This window comes from Oncorhynchus tshawytscha, linkage group LG11 (assembly GCF_018296145.1).
Source record: "Oncorhynchus tshawytscha isolate Ot180627B linkage group LG11, Otsh_v2.0, whole genome shotgun sequence".
In the NCBI taxonomy this organism is placed as follows: Eukaryota; Metazoa; Chordata; class Actinopteri; order Salmoniformes; family Salmonidae; genus Oncorhynchus; species Oncorhynchus tshawytscha.
In genome coordinates, this window is record NC_056439.1 from 53,117,227 (window position 1) to 53,143,482 (window position 26,256).

The window sequence follows — 26,256 nt, forward strand, 5'->3', positions numbered from 1 at the left end:
GAGAGAGGAGGTAGTAGCGTCCGTCCGTTCCGCCGGAGAGAGGAGGTAGTAGCGTCCGTCCGTTCCGCCGGAGAGAGGAGGTAGTAGCGTCCGTTCCGCCGGAGAGAGGAGGTAGTAGCGTCCGTTCCGCCGGAGAGAGAGGAGGTAGTAGCGTCCGTTCCGCCGGAGAGAGGAGGTAGTAGCGTCCGTTCCGCCGGAGAGAGGAGGTAGTAGCGTCCGTTCCGCCGGAGAGAGGAGGTAGTAGCGTCCGTTCCGCCGGAGAGAGGAGGTAGTAGCGTCCGTTCCCCGGGAGAGAGGAGGTAGTAGCGTCCGTTCCGCTGGAGAGAGGAGGTAGTAGCGTCCGTTCCGCCGGAGAGAGGAGGTAGTAGCGTCCGTTCCGCCGGAGAGAGGAGGTAGTAGCGTCCGTTCCGCCGGAGAGAGAGGAGGTAGTAGCGTCCGTTCCGCCGGAGAGAGGAGGTAGTAGCGTCCGTTCCGCCGGAGAGAGAGGAGGTAGTAGCGTCCGTTCAGCCGGAGAGAGAGGAGGCAGTAGCGTCCGTTCAGCCGGGAGAGAGAGGAGGCAGTAGCGTCCGTCCAGCCGGGAGAGAGAGGAGGCAGTAGCGTCCGTCCAGCCGGGAGAGAGAGGAGGCAGTAGCGTCCGTCCAGCCGGGAGAGAGAGGAGGCAGTAGCGTCCGTCCAGCCGGAGAGAGAGGAGGCAGTAGCGTCCGTCCAGCCGGGAGAGAGAGGAGGCAGTAGCGTCCGTCCAGCCGGGAGAGAGAGGAGGCAGTAGCGTCCGTCCAGCCGGAGAGAGAGAGGAGGCAGTAGCGTCCGTCCAGCCGGAGAGAGAGGAGGCAGTAGCGTCCGTCCAGCCGGGAGAGAGAGGAGGCAGTAGCGTCCGTCCAGCCGAGAGAGAGGAGGCAGTTGCGTCCGTCCAGCCGGAGAGAGAGGAGGCAGTAGCGTCCGTCCAGCCGGAGAGAGAGGAGGCAGTAGCGTCCGTCCAGCCGGAGAGAGAGGAGGCAGTAGCGTCCGTCCAGCCGGAGAGAGAGGAGGCAGTAGCGTCCGTCCAGCCGGAGAGAGAGGAGGCAGTAGCGTCCGTCCAGCCGGAGAGAGAGGAGGCAGTAGCGTCCGTCCAGCCGGAGAGAGAGGAGGCAGTAGCGTCCGTCCAGCCGGAGAGAGAGGAGGCAGTAGCGTCCGTCCAGCCGGAGAGAGAGGAGGCAGTAGCGTCCGTCCAGCCGGAGAGAGAGGAGGCAGTAGCGTCCGTCCAGCCGGAGAGAGAGGAGGCAGTAGCGTCCGTCCAGCCGGAGAGAGAGGAGGCAGTAGCGTCCGTCCAGCCGGAGAGAGAGAGGGAGGCAGTAGCGTCCGTCCAGCCGGAGAGAGAGGAGGCAGTAGCGTCCGTCCAGCCGGAGAGAGAGGAGGCAGTAGCGTCCGTCCAGCCGGAGAGAGAGGAGGCAGTAGCGTCCGTCCAGCCGGAGAGAGAGGAGGCAGTAGCGTCCGTCCAGCCGGAGAGAGAGGAGGCAGTAGCGTCCGTCCAGCCGAGAGAGAGGAGGCAGTAGCGTCCGTCCAGCCGAGAGAGAGAGGAGGCAGTAGCGTCCGTCCAGCCGGAGAGAGAGGAGGCAGTAGCGTCCGTCCAGCCGGAGAGAGAGGAGGCAGTAGCGTCCGTTCAGCCGGAGAGAGGAGGCAGTAGCGTCCGTTCCTCTGGAGAGAGGAGGTAGTAGCGTCCGTTCCGCTGAACAGAGGAAGTAGTAGCGTCCGTTTCGCTGAACAGAGGAAGTAGTAGCGTCCGTTCCGCTGAAGAGAGGAGGTAGTAGCGTCCGTTCAGCTGGAGAGAGAGGAGGTAGTAGCGTCCGTTCAGCTGGAGAGAGGAGGTAGTAGCGTCCGTTCCTCTGGAGAGAGGAGGTAGTAGCGTCCCTTCCTCTGGAGAGAGGAGGTAGTAGCGTCCCTTCCTCTGGAGAGAGGAGGTAGTAGCGTCCGTTCCGCTGAACAGAGGAAGTAGTAGCGTCCGTTTCGCTGAACAGAGGAAGTAGTAGCGTCCGTTCCGCTGAACAGAGGAGGTAGTAGCGTCCGTTCAGCTGGAGAGAGAGGAGGTAGTAGCGTCCGTTCCGCTGAACAGAGGAGGTAGTAGCGTCCGTTCCGCTGAACAGAGGAGGTAGTAGCGTCCGTTCAGCTGGAGAGTAGAGTATTGCCAGTGTATAGCTTCCATCCCTCTCCTCTCTCCTACCTGGGCTCGAACCAGGAACACATCGACAACGGCCACACTCGAAGCATCGTTACCCATCGCTCCACAAAAGCCGCAGCCCTTGCAGAGCAAGGGGAACTACTACTCCAAATCTCCAAATCTAAAAGCGAGTGAAGTTTGAAACAGTATAGAGACTTCCAAGAGATTTGCAGCTGTAATTGCTCTACAAAGCATTGACTTGGGGTAAATAGTTATGCTCAAGATTTCAGTTTTTTTTTTGTCTTATTTGTTTTGTTTCACAAAAAAAATGTTTTGCATCTTCAAAGTGGTAGGCATGTTGTGTAAATCAAATGATACATCCTCCCCCAAAAATAGACCTGAAATCATAAATGTGTTCTCACCCCATTGGTCATATTTAAATACTAGCAAGTTGCCATTTTGTGGCGAGAGAATGCCATCTTATCAAACTAATTTACATACATTTACCGGACACTCATTCAAAATAGTGGATTCGGCTATTTCAGCCACACCCGTTGCTGAGAGGTGTATAAAATCGAGCACACAGCCATGCAATCTCCATAGACAAACATTGTCAGTAGAATGGCTCTTTACTGACGAGCTCAGGGACTTTCAACGTGGCACCGTCGTAGGTAGTCACCTTTCCAACGAGTCAGTTCGTAAAATGTCTGCCCTTCTAGATCTGCCTCGGATCAACTGTAAGTGCTGTTATTGTGAAGTGGAAACATCTAGGAGCAACAACGGCTCAGCCGTGAAGTGGTAGGCCACACAAGCTCACAGAACGGGACCGCCGAGTGCTGAAGTGCGTAAAAATCTTCTGTCCTTGGTTGCAACACTCACTACCGAGTTCCAAACTGCCTCTGGAAGCAACGTCGGCACAAGAACTGTTCTTCAGGAGCTTCATGAAATGGGTTTCCATGGCCGAGCAGCCGCACACAAGCCTCAGATCACCACGCTCAATGCCAAGCGTCAGCTGGAGTGGTGTAAAGCTCGCCGCTATTGGACTCCGGAGCAGTGGAAACACGCTCTCTGGAGTGATGAATCACACTTCACCATCTGGCGTTCTGCAGGACGAATCTGTCAGGTGGCCACGTACTTTTGGTAATGTTAGTGTATGTACAGTAGTCTGTTTCGTGACTTGTCTTCCTGTACTGTATTACCTCCAGCCATTGGATAACCTGTTTCGTGACTTGTGTTTTCCAGGAGGACATCAATGTGATGGAGATGGAGGATGACAAAAGAGACCTGATATCCAGAGAGATCTCTAAGTTCCGGGACACTCACAAGGTAACACAGCCCACTGTTCTCTTACCTTACCACTCACTCATTAGGCTTTGGAGAGAAAAGAACTACAATACCCACATCTACACTACACCTAGTGTAGTTTCAACATCCTGTTACCTATTAGACTTCAAATTCATGTATTGAACATCCTTCCTAAGATCATTCATTCATATTGTCAACAACATTAGTTGATATTTCCTCATTTTGTGCATTTGATCAATTGAACTTGATAAAAATGTAATATTTTATAAACAATATGTATCCATCAGTCGACAATGCCCTTGCTATTTCAGCATCGTAGGATCAACTGTTAACTAATAGTGACTTGGGATGAAACTACGCAGCAGAACTACCAGCAAGAGAGTAGGGTGGATGTAATGTTATGGTTCTTTTAAATCTATTGATTATAAAACCCCAACCATTATGGTAGACGATATATTGATGAATCTCAGAGCTTTGGGGATGATGTAAGCATCATCTTTTAATTTCTTCTCTCTACGTCTCGGGCGTTCCTTTCTGGAGGACTTGCATAGGGGCAGCTGGCTCTGAGACTGTTACTGCACTATATATATATATATATATATATATATATACACGTTACTAGCCCAACGCTCTAACCACTAGGCTACCCTGCCGCCCCCATGTAGGAGATAGGAATGTGAACCTTCACCCCAGTCTGAGGTCCTGAGCGCTCTGGATCCTTGGTTTTCATCAAGGATCTCTCTGTACTTTGCTCTGTTCATCTTCCCCTTGATCCTGACTAGTCTCCAAGTCCCTGCAGCTGAAAAACCTCCCCACAGCATGATCCTGCCACCACCACGCTTCACCGTAGGGATGCTGCCAGGTTTCCTCCAGACGTGACGCTTGGCATTCAGGCCAAAGAGTTAAATCTTGGTTTCATCAGACCAGAGAATCTTGTTTCTCATTGTCTGAGAGTCCTTTAGGTGCCTTTTGGAAAACTCCAAGTGGGCCGTCATGGGCCTTTTACTGAGGAGTGGCTTCCATCTGGCCACTCTACAATAAAGGCCTGATTGGTGGAGTGTGGCACAGATGGTTGTCCTTCTGGAAGGTCCTCCCATCTCCACAGAGATGTCAGAGTGACCATCGGGTTCTTGGTCACCTCCCTGACCAAGGCCCTTCTCCCCCGATTGTTCAGTTTGGCCGGGTGGCCAGCTCTAGGAAGAGTCTTGGTGGTTCTAAACTTCTTTCATTTAAGAATGATGGAGGCCGCTGTGTTCTTGGGGACCTTCAATGCTGCAGACATTTGTTTGGTACACTTCCCCAGATCTGTGCCTTGACTCAATCCTATCTCGGAGCTCTACGGACAATTCCTTCGACCTCATGGTTTGGTTTTTGCTCTGACATGCACTGTGAACTGTGGGACCTTATATAGACAGGTGTGCCTTTCCAAATCATGTTCAATCAATTGAATTTACCACAATTCCAATCAAGTTGTAGAAACATCTCAAGGATGATCAATGGAAACGGGATGCACCTGAGCTCAAATTCGAGACTGATAGCAAAGGGTCTGAATACTTATATTATATATATATTATGCAAATAAGGTATTTCTGTTTTAATACATTTGCAAAAACCTATTTTTGCTTTGTCATTATGGGGTATTGAGTCAATGTGGGGTATTGTGGGGTATTGAGTCAATGTGGGGTATTGTGGGGTATTGAGTCAATGTGGGGTATTGAGTCATTATGGGGTATTGAGTCAATGTGGGGTATTGAGTCAATGTGGGGTATTGAGTCAATGTGGGGTATTGAGTCAATGTGGGGTATTGAGTCAATGTGGGGTATTGAGTCAATGTGGGGTATTGTGGGGTATTGAGTCAATGTGGGGTAATGAGTCATTATGGGGTATTGAGTCAATGTGGGGTATTGAGTCATTATGGGGTATTGAGTCATTATGGGGTATTGAGTCAATGTGGGGTATTGAGTCAATGTGGGGTATTGAGTCAATGTGGGGTATTGAGTCAATGTGGGGTATTGAGTCAATGTGGGGTATTGAGTCAATGTGGGGTATTGTGGGGTATTGAGTCAATGTGGGGTAATGAGTCATTGTGGGGTATTGAGTCATTGTGGGGTATTGAGTCATTGTGGGGTATTGAGTCAATGTGGGGTATTGAGTCAATGTGGGGTATTGAGTCAATGTGGGGTATTGAGTCAATGTGGGGTATTGAGTCAATGTGGGGTATTGAGTCAATGTGGGGTATTGAGTCAATGTGGGGTATTGAGTCATTGTGGGGTATTGAGTCAATGTGGGGTATTGTGGGGTATTGAGTCAATGTGGGGTAATGAGTCATTATGGGGTATTGAGTCATTGTGGGGCATTGAGTCAATGTGTGGTATTGAGTCAATGTGGGGTATTGAGTCATTGTGGGGTATTGAGTCATTGTGGGGTATTGAGACAATGTGGGGTATTGAGTCAATGTGGGGTATTGTGGGGTATTGGGTCAATGTGGGGCATTGAGTCATTATGGGGTACTGAGTCAATGTGGGGTATTGTGGGGCATTGAGTCATTGTGGGGCATTGAGTCATTGTGGGGCATTGAGTCAATGCGGGGCATTGAGTCAATGCGGGGTATTGAGTCATTATGTGGTATTGAGTCAATGTGGGGTATTGTGGGGTATTGAGTCATTGTGGGGTATTGAGTCATTGTGGGGTATTGAGTCAATGTGGGGTATTGAGTCAATGTGGGGTATTGTGGGGTATTGGGTCAATGTGGGGTATTGAGTCATTATGGGGTACTGAGTCAATGTGGGGTATTGTGGGGCATTGAGTCATTGTGGGGCATTGAGTCATTGTGGGGCATTGAGTCATTGTGGGGCATTGAGTCAATGCGGGGTATTGAGTCAATGCGGGGTATTGAGTCATTATGTGGTATTGAGTCAATGTGGGGTATTGTGGGGTATTGAGTCATTGTGGGGTATTGAGTCATTGTGGGGTATTGAGTCAATGTGGGGTATTGAGTCAATGTGGGGTATTGTGGGGTATTGGGTCAATGTGGGGTATTGAGTCATTATGGGGTACTGAGTCAATGTGGGGTATTGTGGGGCATTGAGTCATTGTGGGGCATTGAGTCATTGTGGGGCATTGAGTCATTGTGGGGCATTGAGTCAATGCGGGGTATTGAGTCAATGCGGGGTATTGAGTCATTATGTGGTATTGAGTCAATGTGGGGTATTGTGGGGTATTGAGTCATTGTGGGGCATTGAGTCAATGCGGGGTATTGAGTCAATGCGGGGTATTGAGTCAATGCGGGGTATTGTGGGGTATTGGGTCAATGTGGGGTATTGTGGGGTATTGAGTCATTGTGGGGTATTGAGTCAATGCAGGGTATTGTGGGGTATTGAGTCAATGTGGGGTATTGAGTCATTGTGGGGTATTGAGTCAATGTGGGGTATTGAGTCATTGTGGGGCATTGAGTCAATGTGGGGTATTGAGTCAATGCGGGGTATTGCGTCAATGCGGGGTATTGAGTCAATGTGGGGTATTGTGGGGTATTGGGTCAATGTGGGGTATTGAGTCATTATGTGGTATTGAGTCAATGTGGGGTATTGTGGGGTATTGAGTCATAGTGGGGCATTGAGTCAATGTGGGGTATTGAGTCATTATGGGGTATTGAGTCAATGTGGGGTATTGAGTCAATGCGGGGTATTGAGTCATTATGGGGTATTGAGTCAATGCGGGGCATTGAGTCAATGTGGGGTATTGAGTCAATGTGGGGTATTGTGGGGTATTGGGTCAATGTGGGGTATTGTGGGGTATTGAGTCATTGTGGGGTATTGAGTCATTGTGGGGTATTGAGTCAATGCGGGGTATTGAGTCAATGCGGGGCATTGAGTCAATGCGGGGCATTGAGTCAATGTGGGGCATTGAGTCAATGTGGGGTATTGTGGGGTATTGGGTCAATGTGGGGTATTGAGTCAATGTGGGGCATTGAGTCAATGTGGGGTATTGAGTCAATGTGGGGTATTGAGTCAATGTGGGGTATTGTGGGGTATTGAGTCAATGTGGGGTATTGAGTCAATGTGAGGTATTGTGGGGTATTGAGTCAATGTGGGGTATTGAGTCAATGTGGGGTATTGTGGGGTATTGAGTCAATGTGGGGTATTGAGTCAATGTGGGGTATTGTGGGGTATTGAGTCAATGTGGGGTATTGAAGTCAATGTGGGGTATTGTGGGGTATTGAGTCAATGTGGGGTATTGAGTCAATGTGGGGTATTGAGTCAATGTGGGGTATTGAGTCAATGTGGGGTATTGAGTCAATGTGGGGTATTGAGGCAATGTGGGGTATTGAGGCAATGTGGGGTATTGAGACAATGTGGGGTATTGAGTCAATGTGGGGTATTGTGGGGTATTGAGTCAATGTGGGGTATTGTGGGGTATTGAGTCAATGTGGGGTATTGAGTCAATGTGGGGTATTGTGGGGTATTGAGTCAATGTGGGGTATTGAGTCAATGTGGGGTATTGAGTCAATGTGGGGTATTGTGGGGTATTGAGTCATTGTGGGGTATTGAGTCATTGTGGGGTATTGAGTCAATGTGGGGTATTGTGGGGTATTGGGTCAATGTGGGGTATTGAGTCATTATGGGGTATTGAGTCAATGTGGGGTATTGAGTCAATGTGGGGTATTGAGTCTATGTGGGGTTTGTGTCAATGTGGGGTATTGAGTCAATGTGGGGTTTGTGTCAATGTGGGGTATTGTGTCAATGTGGGGTATTGAGGCAATGTGGGGTATTGAGTCATTGCGGGGTATTGAGTCATTGTGGGGTATTTTGTGTAGATTGAGGACCATTTTTAAAAATTCAATCCATTTTAGAATAAGGCTGTAACGTAACACAGGGGAGGGGTCTGAATACTTTCCAAATTCACTAATAATCTAATCCCATTGTGTTGGTCACATACACATATTTAACAGATGTTATTGGTCCATATTTAACAGATGTTATTGGTCCATATTTAACAGATGTTATTGGTCCTTATTTAACAGATGTTATTGGTCCTTATTTAACAGATGTTATTGGTCCATATTTAACAGATGTTATTGGTCCATATTTAACAGATGTTATTGGTCCATACACATATTTAACAGATGTTATTGGTCCATATTTATCAGATGTTATTGGTCCATATTTAACAGATGTTATTGGTCCATATTTAACAGATGTTATTGGTCCATATTTAACAGATGTTATTGGTCACATATTTAACAATGTTATTGGTCACATACACATATTTAACAGATGTTATTGGTCCATATTTAACAGATGTTATTGGTCCTTATTTAACAGATGTTATTGGTCCTTATTTAACAGATGTTATTGGTCCATATTTAACAGATGTTATTGGTCCATACACATATTTAACAGATGTTATTGGTCCATATTTAACAGATGTTATTGGTCCATACACATATTTAACAGATGTTATTGGTCCATATTTAACAGATGTTATTGGTCCATACACATATTTAACAGATGTTATTGGTCCATATTTATCAGATGTTATTGGTCCATACACATATTTAACAGATGTTATTGGTCCATATTTATCAGATGTTATTGGTCCATATTTAACAGATGTTATTGGTCCATACACATATTTAACAGATGTTATTGGTCCATATTTAACAGATGTTATTGGTCCATATTTAACAGATGTTATTGGTCCATATTTAACAGATGTTATTGGTCCATATTTATCAGATGTTATTGGTCCATATTTAACAGATGTTATTGGTCCATATTTAACAGATGTTATTGGTCCATATTTAACAGATGTTATTGGTCCATATTTAACAGATGTTATTGGTCCATATTTAACAGATGTTATTGGTCCATATTTAACAGATGTTATTGGTCCATATTTAACAGATGTTATTGGTCCATATTTATCAGATGTTATTGGTCCATATTTAACAGATGTTATTGGTCCATATTTAACAGATGTTATTGGTCCATATTTAATAGATGTTATTGGTCCATATTTAACAGATGTTATTGGTCCATACACATATTTAACAGATGTTATTGGTCCATACACATATTTAACAGATGTTATTGGTCCATATTTAACAGATGTTATTGGTCCTTATTTAACAGATGTTATTGGTCCATATTTAACAGATGTTATTGGTCACATATTTAACAGATGTTATTGGTCCATATTTAACAGATGTTATTGGTCAATATTTAACAGATGTTATTGGTCCATACACATATTTAACAGATGTTATTGGTCCATATTTAACAGATGTTATTGGTCCATATTTAACAGATGTTATTGGTCCATATTTAACAGATGTTATTGGTCCATACACATATTTAACAGATGTTATTGGTCCATATTTAACAGATGTTATTGGTCCATATTTAACAGATGTTATTGGTCCATATTTAACAGATGTTATTGCGGGTGTAGTGAAATGCTTGTGTTTCTAGCTCCAACAGTGCAGTAATATCTAACTAAATGCTTGTGTTCCTAGCTCCAACAGTGCAGTAATATCTAACAATTCACACATCTAAAAGTCAAAATAATGGAATTAATGAATATATAAATATTAAATCGAGCAATGGATTAACTAAAATACAGTATGTACATATGAGATGAGTAAAGCAGTATGTAAACATTATTGAAGTGACTGGTGATACCATGTCTATGTATGTAGGGCAGCAGCCTCTTAAGGTGCACGGTGGATGCCGGCTAGGGATGGCTATTTAACAGTCTGATGGCCTTGAGATAGGAGCTGTTGTGTCGGGAGGAGTTCAGTCCCAGGGCTGTGAGCATTGTGGTGAGTTTGGTAAGTCGATGTACAGCATCCTCACTAATGCATTCCTTTTGTCCAGGTGGGTAGTGGGCATCGTCCGTAGGGATGTTGGGATACTGCACAGTTTCCTAGACCCCAATGCATGCATTCTTTACATGCGAGTCCAGTTCAGGTGTCACGTGGGCCTCTGGAAGCAACTTCAGCACAATACCTTTTTGTCGGGAGCTTCATGAATTGGGTTTCCATGGCCGAGCAGCCGCACACGAGCCTAAGATCACCATGCTCAATGCCAAGCGTCAGCTGGAGTGGTGTAAAGCTCGCCGCCATTGGACAACGGAGCAGTGGAAACGCTTTCTCTGAGGTGATGAATCACGCTTCACCATCTGGTAGTCCGGCGGACTAATCTAGGTTTGGCGGATGCCGGGAGAACGCTACCTGCCCCAATGCATAATGCCAACTGTAAAGTTTGGTGCAGGAGAAATAATGGTCTAGGGCTGTTTTTCCATGGTTCAGGTAGCTTGTTCTCTCTGATTGCTGTGTTGACTGTGTTGACTGTGTCGTCTATGGGGGATACAGCAGTAGAGTGACTAACACAGGATACTCCTCTTCTTCCCGTAGAAACTGGAGGAGGAGGATACAGCAGTAGAGTGACTAACACAGGATACTCCTCTTCTTCCTGTAGAAACTGGAGGAGGAGGATACAGCAGTAGAGTGACTAACACGGGATACTCCTCTTCTTCCCGTAGAAACTGGAGGAGGAGGATACAGCAGTAGAGTGACTAACACGGGATACTCCTCTTCTTCCCGTAGAAACTGGAGGAGGAGGATACAGCAGTAGAGTGACTAACACAGGATACTCCTCTTCTTCCTGTAGAAACTGGAGGAGGAGGATACAGCAGTAGAGTGACTAACACAGGATACTCCTCTTCTTCCTGTAGAAACTGGAGGAGGAGGATACAGCAGTAGAGTGACTAACACAGGATACTCCTCTTCTTCCTGTAGAAACTGGAGGAGGAGGATACAGCAGTAGAGTGACTAACACAGGATACTCCTCTTCTTCCTGTAGAAACTGGAGGAGGAGGATACAGCAGTAGAGTGACTAACACGGGATACTCCTCTTCTTCCCGTAGAAACTGGAGGAGGAGGATACAGCGGTAGAATGATAACACAGGATACTCCTCTTCTTCCTGTAGAAACTGGAGGAGGAGGATACAGCGGTAGAATGATAACACAGGATACTCCTCTTCTTCCTGTAGAAACTGGAGGAGGAGGATACAGCGGTAGAATGATAACACAGGATACTCCTCTTCTTCCTGTAGAAACTGGAGGAGGAGGATACAGCAGTAGAGTGACTAACACGGGATACTCCTCTTCTTCCTGTAGAAACTGGAGGAGGATACAGCAGTAGAGTGACTAACACGGGATACTCCTCTTCTTCCTGTAGAAACTGGAGGAGGAGGAGGATACAGCAGTAGAGTGACTAACACGGGATACTCCTCTTCTTCCTGTAGAAACTGGAGGAGGAGGATACAGCAGTAGAGTGACTAACACGGGATACTCCTCTTCTTCCCGTAGAAACTGGAGGAGGAGGATACAGCAGTAGAGTGACTAACACGGGATACTCCTCTTCTTCCCGTAGAAACTGGAGGAGGAGGATACAGCAGTAGAGTGACTAACACGGGATACTCCTCTTCTTCCCGTAGAAACTGGAGGAGGTGGATACAGCAGTAGAGTGACTAACACGGGATACTCCTCTTCTTCCTGTAGAAACTGGAGGAGGAGGATACAGCAGTAGAGTGACTAACACGGGATACTCCTCTTCTTCCCGTAGAAACTGGAGGAGGAGAAGGGAAAGAAAGAACAGGAACGACAAGAGATCGATAAGGACAGGAGGGAGCGGGACAAAGAGAGGGAGCGAGAGAGGGAGCGCCGGGACCGCGAGAGGGAGAAGGAGAAGGAGAGAAACGACAACATCAAGGAAAGAGAGCGGGACAGAGACCGGGACCGGATCGATCGGGAACGTGAACGGACGAAGGAGAGAGAAAGGGAGAGGGGAGAGAGGGAGCGAGGAGAGAGGGAGCGAGGAGAGAGGGAACGGGGAGAGAGGGAACGGGGAGAGAGGGAGCGAGGAGAGAGGGAACGAGGAGAGAGGGAACGCGTGAAGGAGCAGAGTCGAGAAGTCAGCAAAGACCGCAGTAAATCCAGGTTGGTATGAGGTCTCTAGTTCAGCACTCTGAGGCGCTGGTCAGCTGTCCAAGTGGCGAGTATTTAAACTCACGTCTCTGCCTGTAGAGAACGGAGCCGCGATGAGAAGAAACACGACCGCGAGGAAGATCAGGAGGAGGCGTACGAACGCAGGAAACTGGAGAGGAAGATGAGGGACAAGGAGACTGCTTACCAGGAAGTAAGTTTGACATGTAGTCCATGTTTGACGAGGCTGAATTTATACCCTACGCAAGTACACAACGTAAAAACTACATTACCCACGGAGGAATGGTGTTAGATCTGTGACGTTGCAAAAATACACAAACATGCAACTCCATACACAATTAACATTCTTATTTGCTAACAGCTTTCTTGCATTACATACGTGTGTAGGGGTAATTAGGCTTTACTTTAGGCACTACTGCAATATACTGTCGTAGCATGAGAACACAACCAGTCTGACAACTCTTTCTGATTCCCTCAGGCTTAATTAAGGCACTTAGGCATCTGTTCCAAATGGCACCCTGTTTCCTATATAGTGCACTACTTTACACCAGAGCCCTATTCCCTATATAGTGCACTAATTTAGACCAGGGCCCTATAGAACCCTATTCCCTATATAGTGCACTACTTTAGACCAGAGACCTATTCCCTATGTAGTGCACTACTTTAGACCAGAGCCCTATTCCCTATATAGTGCACTACTTTAGACCAGAGCCCTATTCCCTATATAGGTCACTACTTTAGACCAGAGCCCTATTCCCTATATAGGTCACTACTTTAGACCAGAGCCCTATTCCCTATATAGTGCACTACTTTAGACCAGAGCCCTATTCCCTATATAGTGCACTACTTTAGACCAGAGCCCTATTCCCTATATTGTGCACTACTTTAGACCAGAGCCCTATTCCCTATATAGTGCACTACTTTAGACCAGAGCCCTATTCCCTATATAGTCAACTACTTTAGACCAGAGCCCTATTCCCTATATAGTGCACTACTTTAGACCAGAGCCCTATGGCACCCTATTCCCTATATAGTGCACTACTTTAGACCAGGGTCCTATTCCCTATATAGTGCACTACTTTAGACCAGGGCCCTATGCCACCCTATTCCCTATGTAGTGTACTACTTTAGACCAGAGCCCTATTCCCTATATAGTGCACTACTTTAGACCAGAGCCCTATTCCCTATATAGTGCACTACTTTAGACCAGAGCCCTATTCCCTATATTGTGCACTACTTTAGACCAGAGCCCTATTCCCTATATAGTGCAATACTTTAGACCAGGGCCCTATGCCACCCTATTCCCTATGTAGTGCACTACTTTAGACCAGAGCCCTATTCCCTATATAGTGCACTACTTTAGACCAGAGCCCTATGCCACCCTATTCCCTATATAGTGCACTACTTTAGACCAGGGCCCTATGGCACCCTATTCCCTATATAGTGCACTACTTTAGACCAGAGCCCTATTCCCTATATAGTGCACTACTTTAGACCAGAGCCCTATTCCCTATATTGTGCACTACTTTAGACCAGAGCCCTATTCCCTATATAGTGCAATACTTTAGACCAGGGCCCTATGCCACCCTATTCCCTATGTAGTGCACTACTTTAGACCAGAGCCCTATTCCCTATGTAGTGCACTACTTTAGACCAGAGCCCTATTCCCTATATAGTGCAATACTTTAGACCAGGGCCCTATGCCACCCTATTCCCTATATAGTGCACTACTTTAGACCAGGGCCCTATGCCACCCTATTCCCTATATAGTGCACTACTTTAGACCAGAGCCCTATTCCCTATATAGTTCACTACTTTAGACCAGAGCCCTATTCCCTATATAGTGCACTACTTTAGACCAGAGCCCTATTCCATATATAGTGCACTACTTTAGACCAGAGCCCTATTCCCTATATAGTGCACTACTTTAGACCAGAGCAGGGTTATTTTTGAGACACAGACACTGTGCTCACACTAGCTCTGTCTTCAGACAACTCAATTGAACACCTGTCTATGTATAGATGCAAATTACAGTTGGTTTTGGATGCTGATTGGCTGAAACAGCATTCTGTGTGTGTGTGTGTGTGTGTGTGTATATATCAGATGCTGTTTCTCTTCTTCTCAGCGTCTGAAGAACTGGGAGATCAGGGAGAGGAAGAAGGCTCGGGACTACGATAAAGAGAACCAGAGAGAGGAGGAGAGACGCCATGAGATGGTCAGAGAGATGATTCTATACAGTGGGGCAAAAAAGTATTTAGTCAGCCACCAATTGTGGCTAAGCTTGTGTTTGAATAAATTTATTTTATTTAATTTGCGATTTTCATGAATAGGAAAAGTTGCGTTATGCTAATGACTTGAGGGTATGGTTACGCTCCCGGATACGGGTTTGCTCATCTCAAGAGGTAAAAAATCCTACAATGTGATTTTCTGGATTTTATTTTTCTTCTCATTTTGTCTGTCATAGTTGAAGTGTACCTATGATGAAAATTACAGGCCTCTCTCATCTTTTTAAGTGGGAGAACTTGCACAATTGGTGGCTGACTAAATACTTTTTTTGCCCCACTGTATATGCCTTCTATAAGTATACAATCTTCCTGATTCTGTCAACCTGTAATTGTCACGTCCTGACCATAGAAAGGTTTTATTTTCTATGTTAGAGTAGGTCAGGGTGTGATTTGGGGGGGGGTTCTAGTTTATATTTTCTATGGTAGAGTAGGTCAGGGCGTGACTTTGGGGGAGGTTGTTCTAGTTTATATTTTCTATGGTAGAGTAGGTCAGGGCGTGACTTGGGGGTTGTTCTAGTTTATATTTTCTATGGTAGAGTAGGTCAGGGCGTGACTTGGGGGAGTTGTTCTAGTTTATATTTTCTATGGTAGAGTAGGTCAAGGCGTGATGGGGGTTGTTCTAGTTTATATTTTCTATGGTAGAGTAGGTCAGGGCGTGACTTTGGGGGAGGTTGTTCTAGTTTATATTTTTTTATGGTAGAGTAGGTCAGGGCGTGACTTGGGGGGGGTGTTCTAGTTTATATTTTCTATGGTAGAGTAGGTCAGGGGCGTGACTTGGGGGGGTGTTCTAGTTTATATTTTCTATGTGGGGTTCTAGGTTTGATTTTCTACGTTGGTGATTTGTATGATTCCCAATTAGAGGCAGCTGGTTATCGTTGTCTCTAATTGGGGATCATACTTAAGTAGCATTTTTTTTTTTTCACCTGTGGGTGATGGGATATAGTTTGTTTAGTTGCCTGTTCGCTCTGCATTGTCGTCACGGTTCGTTCATCGTTTATTGTTTTGGTTTTTCTAAGTTTCACTCTCTAATAAATAATGTGGAACTCGATGTACGCTGCGACCTTGGTCCGTCTATACTAACGAACGTGACAGTAATGCCATGTGCATGCCATCCGTTTAGTTTAGTTGTCCTGGCCTCTGATTCTGTCTGTGATGTGTGGAGACTTAGAGTTAGTATGTAATCCAGTGTTCTTCCTCTTCCTCCAGACCAAAGAAGGCAAGCGTCTGAAAGAGTTCCTGGAAGATTATGACGATGACAGAGATGAGTCCAAATACTACAGGTGAGATGACACCGTTTATAACAGAGATGAGTCCAAATACCACAGGTGAGATGACACCGTTTATAACAGAGATGAGTCCAAATACTACAGGTGAGATGAGTCCAAATACCACAGGTGAGATGACACCGTTTATAACAGAGATGAGTCCAAATACTACAGGTGAGATGACACCGTTTATAACAGAGATGAGTCCAAATACTACAGGTGAGATGACACCGTTTATAACAGAGATGAGTCCAAATACTACAGGTGAGATGACACCGTTTATAACAGAGATGAGTCCAAATACTACAGGTGAGATGAGTCCAAATACTACAGGTGAGATGAGTCCAAATACTACAGGTGAGATGAGTCCAAATACTACAGGTGAGATGAGTCCAAATACTACAGGTGAGATGAGTCCAAATACCACAGGTGAGATGAGTCCAAATACTACAGGTGAGATGAGTCCAAATACTACAGGTGAGATGAGTCCAAATACTACAGGTGAGATGAGTCCAAATACTACAGGTGAGATGAGTCCAAATACCACAGGTGAGATGAGTCCAAATACTACAGGTGACATGAGTCCAAATACTACAGGTGAGATGAGTCCAAATACTACAGGTGAGATGAGTCCAAATACTACAGGTGAGATGAGTCCAAATACCACAGGTGAGATGAGTCCAAATACTACAGGTGAGATGAGTCCAAATACTACAGGTGAGATGAGTCCAAATACCACAGGTGAGATGAGTCCAAATACCACAGGTGAGATGAGTCCAAATACTACAGGTGACATGAGTCCAAATACTACAGGTGAGATGAGTCCAAATACTACAGGTGAGATGAGTCCAAATACTACAGGTGAGATGAGTCCAAATACCACAGGTGAGATGAGTCCAAATACTACAGGTGAGATGAGTCCAAATACTACAGGTGAGATGAGTCCAAATACTACAGGTGAGATGAGTCCAAATACTACAGGTGAGATGAGTCCAAATACCACAGGTGAGATGAGTCCAAATACCACAGGTGAGATGAGTCCAAATACTACAGGTGAGATGAGTCCAAATACTACAGGTGAGATGAGTCCAAATACCACAGGTGAGATGACACTATTTTAAAATCATTTCATAAGCTCAAGTTGGGATTGATTTGAGTTTGTGTGGTGTAAAAAAAAAATAGCAAACCCCGCCCATGTGGCGCTATAGGCAGCCTAAAGCAAATGCTAATTATTTGAATGATTACAAACAGTATTTGAACCCGGGTCTGTAGTGTTAATCTGTATGACTGACTGTCTCTCTGTCCCCCTCCCCTCAGGGGTAGTGCATTACAGAAGCGTCTGAGAGACCGTGAGAAGGAGACGGAGCTGGATGATAGAGACAGGAAGAGGGAGAAGGAGGAGCATGATCAGATCAGACAGAGACTGTTAGCTGAGGGACACCCAGACCCTGAGGCCGAGCTGCAGAGGGTATGTCTGTCTGTTGTGGAACAGGAGCTGCAGAGGGTATGTCTGTCTGTTGTAGAACAGGAGCTGCAGAGGGTCTCTGTCTGTCTGTTGTAGAACAGGACCTGCAGAGGGTATGTCTGTCTGTCTGTTGTAGAACAGGAGCTGCAGAGGGTATGTCTGTCTGTTGTAGAACAGGAGCTGCAGAGGGTCTCTGTCTGTCTGTTGTAGAACAGAGCTGCAGAGGGTCTCTGTCGGTCTGTTGTAGAACAGGAGCTGCAGAGGGTATGTCTGTCTGTCTGTTGTAGAACAGGAGCTGCAGAGGGTATGTCTGTCTGTTGTGGAACAGGAGCTGCAGAGGGTATGTCTGTCTGTCTGTTGTAGAACAGGAGCTGCAGAGGGTATGTCTGTCTGTCTGTTGTAGAACAGGAGCTGCAGAGGGTATGTCTATCTATCTGTTGTAGAACAGGAGCTGCAGAGGGTATGCCTGTCTGTCGTAGAACAGGAGCTGCAGAGGGTATGTATGTCTGTCTGTTGTAGAACAGAAGCTGCAGAGGGTATGTCTGTCTGTTGTGGAACAGGAGCTGCAGAGGGTATGTCTGTCTGTCGTAGAACAGGAGCTGCAGAGGGTATGTATGTCTGTCTGTCGTAGAACAGGAGCTGCAGAGGGTATGTATGTCTGTCTGTCGTAGAACAGGAGCTGCTGAGGGTATGTCTGTCTGTCTGTCTGTTGTAGAACAGGAGCTGCAGAGGGTATGTATGTCTGTCTGTTGTGGAACAGGAGCTGCAGACGGTATGTCTGTCTGTTGTGGAACAGGAGCTGCAGACGGTATGTCTGTCTGTTGTAGAACAGGAGCTGCAGAGGGTATGTCTGTCTGTTGTTGAACAGGAGCTGCAGAGGGTATGTATGTCTGTCTGTTGTAGAACAGAAGCTGCAGAGGGTATATCTGTCTGTCTGTCTGTTGTGGAACAGGAGCTGCAGAGGATATGTCTGTCTGTTGTGGAACAGGAGCTGCAGAGGGTATGTCTGTCTGTTGTTGAACAGGAGCTGCAGAGGGTATGTCTGTCTGTCTGTCTGTTGTGGAACAGGAGCTGCAGAGGGTATGTCTGTCTGTTGTAGAACAGGAGCTGCAGAGGGTATGTCTGTCTGTCTGTTGTTGAACAGGAGCTGCAGAGGGTCTGTCTGTCTGTCGTAGAACAGGAGCTGCAGAGGGTCTGTCTGTTGTAGAACAGGAGCTGCAGAGGGTATGTCTGTCTGTCTGTTGTTGAACAGGAGCTGCAGAGGGTATGTCTGTCTGTCTGTTGTAGAACAGGAGCTGCAGAGTGTATGTCTGTCTGTTGTAGAACAGGAGCTGCAGAGGGTATGTCTGTCTGTCTGTTGTAGAACAGGAGCTGCAGAGGGTATGTCTATCTATCTGTTGTAGAACAGGAGCTGCAGAGGGTCTGTCTGTCTGTCGTAGAACAGGAGCTGCAGAGGGTCTGTCTGTTGTAGAAAAGGAGCTGCAGAGGGTATGTCTGACTGTTGTAGAACAGGAGCCAGAAGGAAGGTCTGTCTGTCTGTTGTGGAACAGGAGCTGCAGAGGGTATGTCTGTCTGTCTGTTGTAGAACAGGAGCTGCAGAGGGTATGTCTGTCTGTCTGTTGTAGAACAGGAGCTGCAGAGGGTCTGTCTGTCTGTCTGTTGTAGAACAGGAGCTGCAGAGGGTATGTCTGTCTGTTGTAGAACAGGAGCTGCAGAGGGTATGTCTGTCTGTCTGTTGTAGAACAGGAGCTGCAGAGGGTATGTCTGTCTGTCTGTTGTTGAACAGGAGCTGCAGAGGGTCTGTCTGTCTGTCGTAGAACAGGAGCTGCAGAGGGTCTGTCTGTTGTAGAAAAGGAGCTGCAGAGGGTATGTCTGTCTGTCTGTTGTAGAACAGGAGCTGCAGAGGGTATGTCTGACTGTTGTAGAACAGGAGCCAGAAGGAAGGTCTGTCTGTCTGTTGTGGAACAGGAGCTGCAGAGGGTATGTCTGTCTGTTGTAGAACAGGAGCTGCAGAGGGTCTGTCTGTCTGTCAGTCTGTTGTAGAACAGGAGCTGCAGAGGGTCTGTCTCTGTCTGTTGTAGAACAGGAGCTACAGAGGGTATGTCTGTCTGTTGTAGAACAGGAGCTGCAGAGGGTCTGTCTGTCTGTCTGTTGTAGAACAGGAGCTGCAGAGGGTATGTCTGTCTGTCTGTTGTAGAACAGGAGCTGCAGAGGGTATGTCTGTCATAGAACAGGAGCTGCAGAGGGTCTGTATGTCTGTCTGTTGTAGAACAGAAGCTGCAGAGGGTATGTCTGTCTGTTGTGGAACAGGAGCTGCAGAGGGTATGTCTGTCTGTTGTAGAACAGGAGCTGCAGAGGTATGTCTGTCTGTTGTAGAACAGGAGCTGCAGAGGGTATGTCTCTGTCTGTTGTAGAACAGGAGCTGCAGAGGGTATGTCTGTCTGTCTGTTGTAGAACAGGAGCTGCAGAGGGTATGTATGTCTGTCTGTTGTAGAACAGGAGCTGCAGAGGGTATGTCTGTCTGTCTGTTGTAGAACAGGAGCTGCAGAGGGTATGTCTGTCTGTCTGTTGTAGAACAGGAGCTGCAGAGGGTATGTCTGTCTGTCTGTTGTAGAACAGGAGCTGCAGAGGGTATGTCTGTCTGTCTGTTGTTGAACAGGAGCTGCAGAGGGTCTGTCTGTCTGTTGTAGAACAGGAGCTGCAGAGGGTATGTCTGTCTGTTGTGGAACAGGAGCTGCAGAGGGTATGTCTGTCTGTTGTGGAACAGGAGCTGCAGAGGGTATGTCTGTCTGTTGTTGAACAGGAGCTGCAGAGGGTATGTCTGTCTGTTGTGGAACAGGAGCTGCAGAGGGTATGTCTGTCTGTCGTAGAACAGGAGCTGCAGAGGGTCTGTCTGTCTGTTGTAGAACAGGAGCTGCAGAGGGTATGTCTGTCTGTCTGTTGTAGAACAGGAGCTGCAGAGGGTATCTCTGTCTGTTGTAGAACAGGAGCTGCAGAGGGTATGTCTGTCTGTTGTAGAACAGGAGCCAGAAGGAAGGTCTGTCTGTCTGTTGTGGAACAGGAGCTGCAGAGGGTATGTCTGTCTGTTGTAGAACAGGAGCTGCAGAGGGTATGTCTGTCTGTCTGTTGTAGAACAGGAGCCAGAAGGAAGGTCTGTCTGTCTGTTGTAGAACAGGAGCTGCAGAGGGTATGTCTGTCTGTTGTAGAACAGGAGCTGCAGAGGGTCTGTCTGACTGTCTGTTGTGGAGCAGGAGCTGCAGAGGGTATGTCTGTCCGTTGTAGAACAGGAGCCAGAAGGAAGGTCTGTCTGTCTGTTGTGGAACAGGAGCTGCAGAGGGTCTGTCTGTCTGTCTGTTGTAGAACAGGAGCTGCAGAGGGTATGTCTGTCTGTCGTAGAACAGGAGCTGCAGAGGGTCTGTCTGTCTGTTGTAGAACAGGAGCTGCAGAGGGTATGTCTGTCTGTCTGTTGTAGAACAGGAGCTGCAGAGGGTCTGTCTCTGTCTGTTGTAGAACAGGAGCTGCAGAGGGTATGTCTGTCTGTCTGTTGTAGAACAGGAGCTGCAGAGGGTATGTCTGTCGTAGAACAGGAGCTGCAGAGGGTATGTATGTCTGTCTGTTGTAGAACAGAAGCTGCAGAGGGTATGTCTGTCTGTTGTGGAACAGGAGCTGCAGAGGGTATGTCTGTCTGTTTGTTGTAGAACAGGAGCTGCAAAGGGTATGTCTGTCTGTCTGTTGTGGAACAGGAGCTGCAGAGGGTATGTCTGTTGTAGAACAGGAACTGCAGAGGGTATGTCTGTCTGTCTGTTGTAGAACAGGAGCCAGAAGGAAGGTCTGTCTGTCTGTTGTATAACAGGAGCTGCAGAGGGTATGTCTCTGTCTGTTGTGGAACAGGAGCTGCAGAGGGTATGTCTCTGTCTGTTGTAGAACAGGAGCTGCAGAGGGTCTCTGTCTGTCTGTTGTAGAACAGGAGCTGCAGAGGGTATGTCTGTCTGTCTGTTGTGGAGCAGGAGCTGCGGAGCGTATGTATGTCTGTCTGTTGTAGAACAGGAGCTGCAGAGGGTCTGTCTGACTGTCTGTTGTGGAGCAGGAGCTGCAGAGGGTATGTCTGTCTGTCTGTTGTAGAACAGGAGCTGCAGAGGGTATGTCTGTCTGTTGTAGAACAGGAGCCAGAAGGAAGGTCTGTCTGTCTGTTGTAGAACAGGAGCTGCAGAGGGTATGTCTGTCTGTCTGTTGTAGAACAGGAGCTGCAGAGGGTATGTCTGTCTGTTGTGGAACAGGAGCTGCAGAGGGTATGTCTGTCTGTTGTGGAACAGGAGCTGCAGTGGGTATGTCTGTCTGTCTGTTGTAAAACAGGAGCTGCAGAGGGTATGTCTGTCTGTCTGTTGTAGAACAGGAGCTGCAGAGGGTATGTCTGTCTGTCTGTTGTAGAACAGGAGCTGCAGAGGGTATGTCTGTCTGTCTGTTGTAGAACAGGAGCTGCAGAGGGTATGTCTCTGTCTGTTGTGGAACAGGAGCTGCAGAGGGTATGTCTCTGTCTGTTGTAGAACAGAAGCTGCAGAGGGTCTCTGTCTGTCTGTTGTAGAACAGGAGCTGCATAGGGTCTGTCTCTGTCTGTTGTAGAACAGGAGCTGCAGAGGGTCTGTCTGTCTGTTGTAGAACAGGAGCTGCAGAGGGTCTGTCTGTCTGTCTGTTGTGGAACAGGTGCTGCAGAGGGTATGTCTGTCTGTTGTGGAACAGGACCTGCAGAGGGTATGTCTGTCTGTCTGTTGTGGAACAGGAGCTGCAGAGGGTATGTCTGTCTGTTGTAGAACAGGAGCTGCAGAGGGTATGTCTGTCTGTCTGTCTGGCTGTTGTGGAGCTCCTATATGACCAAGGTCGTGTTCAGAAGGGCTCATTGTAACAATGTGTTTTGCAAGGGAAAACGCCTCCTGTGTGCCTCCTGTGTGCCTCCTGTGTGCCTCCAGTGTGTCTCCTGTGCGCCTCCTGTGCGCCTCCTGTGCGCCTCCTGTCTGTCTCCTGTGTGTCTCCTGTGTGTCTCCTGTCTGTCTCCTGTCTGTCTCCTGTGTGCCTCCTGTCTGTCTCCTGTGCGCCTCCTGTCTGTCTCCTGTGTGCCTCCTGTGCGCCTCCTGTCTGTCTCCTGTCTGTCTCCTGTGCGCCTCCTGTGCGCCTCCTGTGCGCCTCCTGTCTGTCTCCTGTGTGTCTCCTGTCTGTCTCCTGTGCGCCTCCTGTCTATCTCCTGTGTGCCTCCTGTGCGCCTCCTGTGTGCCTCCTGTACGCCTCCTGTCTGTCTCTCGTGCGCCTCCTGTCTGTCTCCTGTGTGCCTCCTGTCTGTCTCCTGTGTGCCTCCTGTCTGTCTCCTGTGTGTCTCCTGTCTGTCTCCTGTGCGCCTCCTGTCTGTCTCCTGTGCGCCTCCTGTCTGTCTCCTGTGCGCCTCCTGTCTGTCTCCTGTGCGTCTCCTGTCTGTCTCCTGTGCGCCTCGTGTCTGTCTCCTGTGCGCCTCCTGTCTGTCTCCTGTGCGCCTCCTGTCTGTCTCCTGTCTGTCTCCTGTGTGTCTCCTGTCTGTCTCCTGTCTGTCTCTCGTGCGCCTCCTGTCTGTCTCCTGTCTGTCTCCTGTCTGTCTCTCGTGCGCCTCCTGTCTGTCTCCTGTGCGCCTCCTGTCTGTCTCCTGTCTGTCTCCTGTCTGTCTCCTGTCTGTCTCCTGTCTGTCTCCTTTGCGCCTCCTGTCTGTCTCCTGTGCGCCTCCTGTCTGTCTCCTGTCTGTCTCCTGTGCGCCTCCTGTCTGTCTCCTGTGCGCCTCCTGTCTGTCTCCTGTGCGCCTCCTGTCTGTCTCCTGTGCGCCTCCTGTCTGTCTCCTGTGCGCCTCCTGTCTGTCTCCTGTGCGCCTCCTGTCTGTCTCCTGTGCGCCTCCTGTCTGTCTCCTGTGCGCCTCCTGTCTGTCTCCTGTGCGCCTCCTGTCTGTCTCCTGTCTGTCTCTCGTGCGCCTCCTGTCTGTCTCTCGTGCGCCTCCTGTCTGTCTCCTGTACGCCTCCTGTCTGTCTCCTGTGCGCCTCCTGTCTGTCTCCTGTGCGCCTCCTGTCTGTCTCCTGTGCGCCTCCTGTCTGTCTCCTGTGCGCCTCCTGTCTGTCTCCTGTCTGTCTCTCGTGCGCCTCCTGTCTGTCTCTCGTGCGCCTCCTGTCTGTCTCCTGTCTGTCTCTCGTGCGCCTCCTGTCTGTCTCCTGTCTGTCTCTCGTGCGCCTCCTGTCTGTCTCTCGTGCGCCTCCTGTCTGTCTCCTGTACGCCTCCTGTCTGTCTCCTGTGCGCCTCCTGTGCGCCTCCTGTCTGTCTCCTGTGCGCCTCCTGTCTGTCTCCTGTGCGCCTCCTGTCTGTCTCCTGTCTGTCTCTCGTGCGCCTCCTGTCTGTCTCCTGTGCGCCTCCTGTGCGCCTCCTGTACTACAGAGTAAAATCAGCCAGCTGGTTAACTTTGGCACAGTAACAGAAATGAGAAATATTGATCAGTGTGTACTGTACCTGTCAAATGGGGACAATACACACTGATCAACGAGGCACATTCATGACATTTTGTTTTTCTTTATTTTAATTTGTAAAAGTGTGTTGAGACTTTAAATAAATAGTGATTTGATTTTAAATCAAGATGGAGGAGGAGGCAGAGCGGAGGCGGCAGCCCCCAGTGAAGCCGGAGGAGGAGGTGCAGCAGGAGAAACCACACAGGGAGAGGGAGCACAGGGAGCACCGAGAGAGGGAGCACCACAGGAGAGGAGGAGGAGGAGGTGCAGACAGGCCTCCTCCCGAACACCCTCAGTCCCAATCAGACGATGACGTGGAGGATGGAGAGGAGCCCGACGATCGTTACGGGGACGACTCGTCAGACGCCAGGACACACCCACACCTCAAGCCCACACTGCGGCCAATCACGTCGGCACCCTCTGTGTCGTCGGGCAGCGGCGGCGCCACGCCCAACTCCCCTGGCAACGAGTCTCCGTGTGGCATCATCATTCCTCATGAGAACTCTCCAGACGCCCAGCCCACAGATGAACACCGGCCCAAGATAGGCCTCAGCCTCAAACTGGGTGAGTTAGAACTATTCTGACTGGGCCGGTTAGAACTATTCTGACTGGGCCGGGTAGAACTGGTCTGACTGGGCCGGGTAGAACCGGTCTGACCGGGCCGGGTAGAACCGGTCCGACCGGGCCGGGTAGAACTGGCCTGTAGCTGCTGTCAAAGCCTATACTACATCACCATGCGGTAAATTGGTTAATAGACCAATGATAGAATTCCAAACCTCTCTGCCAATAACAACTAGTTTTCAGTATTCCACTACCCAACCAGACAGTCCTAGCTAAATTCTTCCTTGAGAAATGGCTCTTTGGTGATTGTAATGGAAATCTATTACAGTAAGGTAATGGGTGTGGGGGAGGTCGCAATTGTAAATGAGAACTTGTTCTCAACTAGCCTACTGGGGTGTGGGAGGAGTGATTGGGGGAGGGTAGGAATGGGTGTGTGGTGGTGGGTAGGAATGGGTGTTACATCGCCGATGAAAAAAAAAAATAATAATAATATATTTTTAAAAATTTGTAATAATGACAATTACAACAATACTGAATGAACACTTATTTTAACTTAATATAATACATCAATAAAAATCAATTTAGCCTCAAATAAATAATGAAACATGTTCAATTTGGTTTAAATAATGCAAAAACAAAGTGTTGGAGAAGAAAGTAAAAGTGCAATATGTGCTATGTAAGAAAGATAACGTTTCAGTTCCTTGCTCAGAACATGAGAACATGTGAAAGTTGGTGGTTCCTTTTAACATGAGACTTCAATATTCCAAGGTAAGAAGTTTTAGGTTGTAGTTATTATAGGAATTATAGGACTATTTCTCTCTATACCATTTGTATTTCATTAACCTTTGACTATTGGATGTTCTTATAGGCACTATAGTATTGCCAGTGTAACAGTATAGCTTCCGTCCCTCTCCTCGCTCCTCCCTGGGCTCGAACCAGCAACACAACGACAACAGCCACCATCGAAGCAGCGTTACCCATGCAGGGCAAGGGGAACAACTACTCCAAGGCTCAGAGCGAGTGACGTTTGAAACGCTATTAGCGCGCGCTAACTAGCCAGCCATTTCATTTCGGTTCCACCAGCCTCATCTCGGGAGTTGAGAGGCTTGAAGTCATAAACAGCGCAATGCTTCACGCACAACAAAGAGCTGAAGGCAAAACGCACGAAGGTGCTGTTTGAATGAAGATTTACGCGCCTCCTTCTGCCTACCACCGCTCAGTCAGATACTTGTATGCTTGTATGCTCAGTCAGATTATATGCAACACAGGACACGCTAGATAATATCAAGTAATATCATCAACCATGTGTAGTTAACTAGTGATTTATGATTGATTGTTTATTTAAAGATAAATTTAATGCTAGCTAGCAATTTACCTTGGCTTACTGCATTCGCGTAACAAGCAGTCTTGTGGAGTGCAATGATAGAGAAGCAGGTCGTTAGAGCGTTGGACTAGTTAACTGTAAGGTTGCAAGATTGGATCCCCCGAGCTGACAAGGTGAAAACCTCTCGTTCTGCACCTGAACGAGGCAGTTAACCCACTGTTCCGAGGCCGTCATTGAAAATAAGAATGTAAGAATTGCATTAAGAATAAGAATTGCCTAGTTAAATAAAGATTAAAGGTGTCATTTCTTTTTAATCGGCAAAATTGGTGTCCAAAAATAACGATTTCCGATTATTATGAAACTTGAAATCGGCCCTAATTAATTGGCCATTCCGATTAATCGGTCGACTT

At 47.7% G+C, this 26,256-nt stretch overlaps 1 protein-coding gene across 4 annotated transcripts in view; it reads left to right on the forward strand.

Annotated features, from left to right (window-relative positions):
- LOC112236123 (RNA-binding protein 25) overlaps nt 1–26,256 on the forward strand; it is a 42,748-nt gene that overhangs the window by 7,076 nt on the left and 9,416 nt on the right. For all 4 annotated transcript variants that reach the window (XM_042330338.1, XM_042330340.1, XM_042330341.1 and 1 more), the window contains exons 8-14: nt 3,374–3,457; nt 12,064–12,437; nt 12,525–12,636; nt 14,569–14,658; nt 15,935–16,008; nt 17,311–17,461; nt 24,090–24,525. In XM_042330338.1, the coding sequence (XP_042186272.1) occupies nt 3,374–3,457; nt 12,064–12,437; nt 12,525–12,636; nt 14,569–14,658; nt 15,935–16,008; nt 17,311–17,461; nt 24,090–24,525 (1,321 nt within the window). The remainder of the gene's footprint in view (nt 1–3,373; nt 3,458–12,063; nt 12,438–12,524; nt 12,637–14,568; nt 14,659–15,934; nt 16,009–17,310; nt 17,462–24,089; nt 24,526–26,256) is intronic.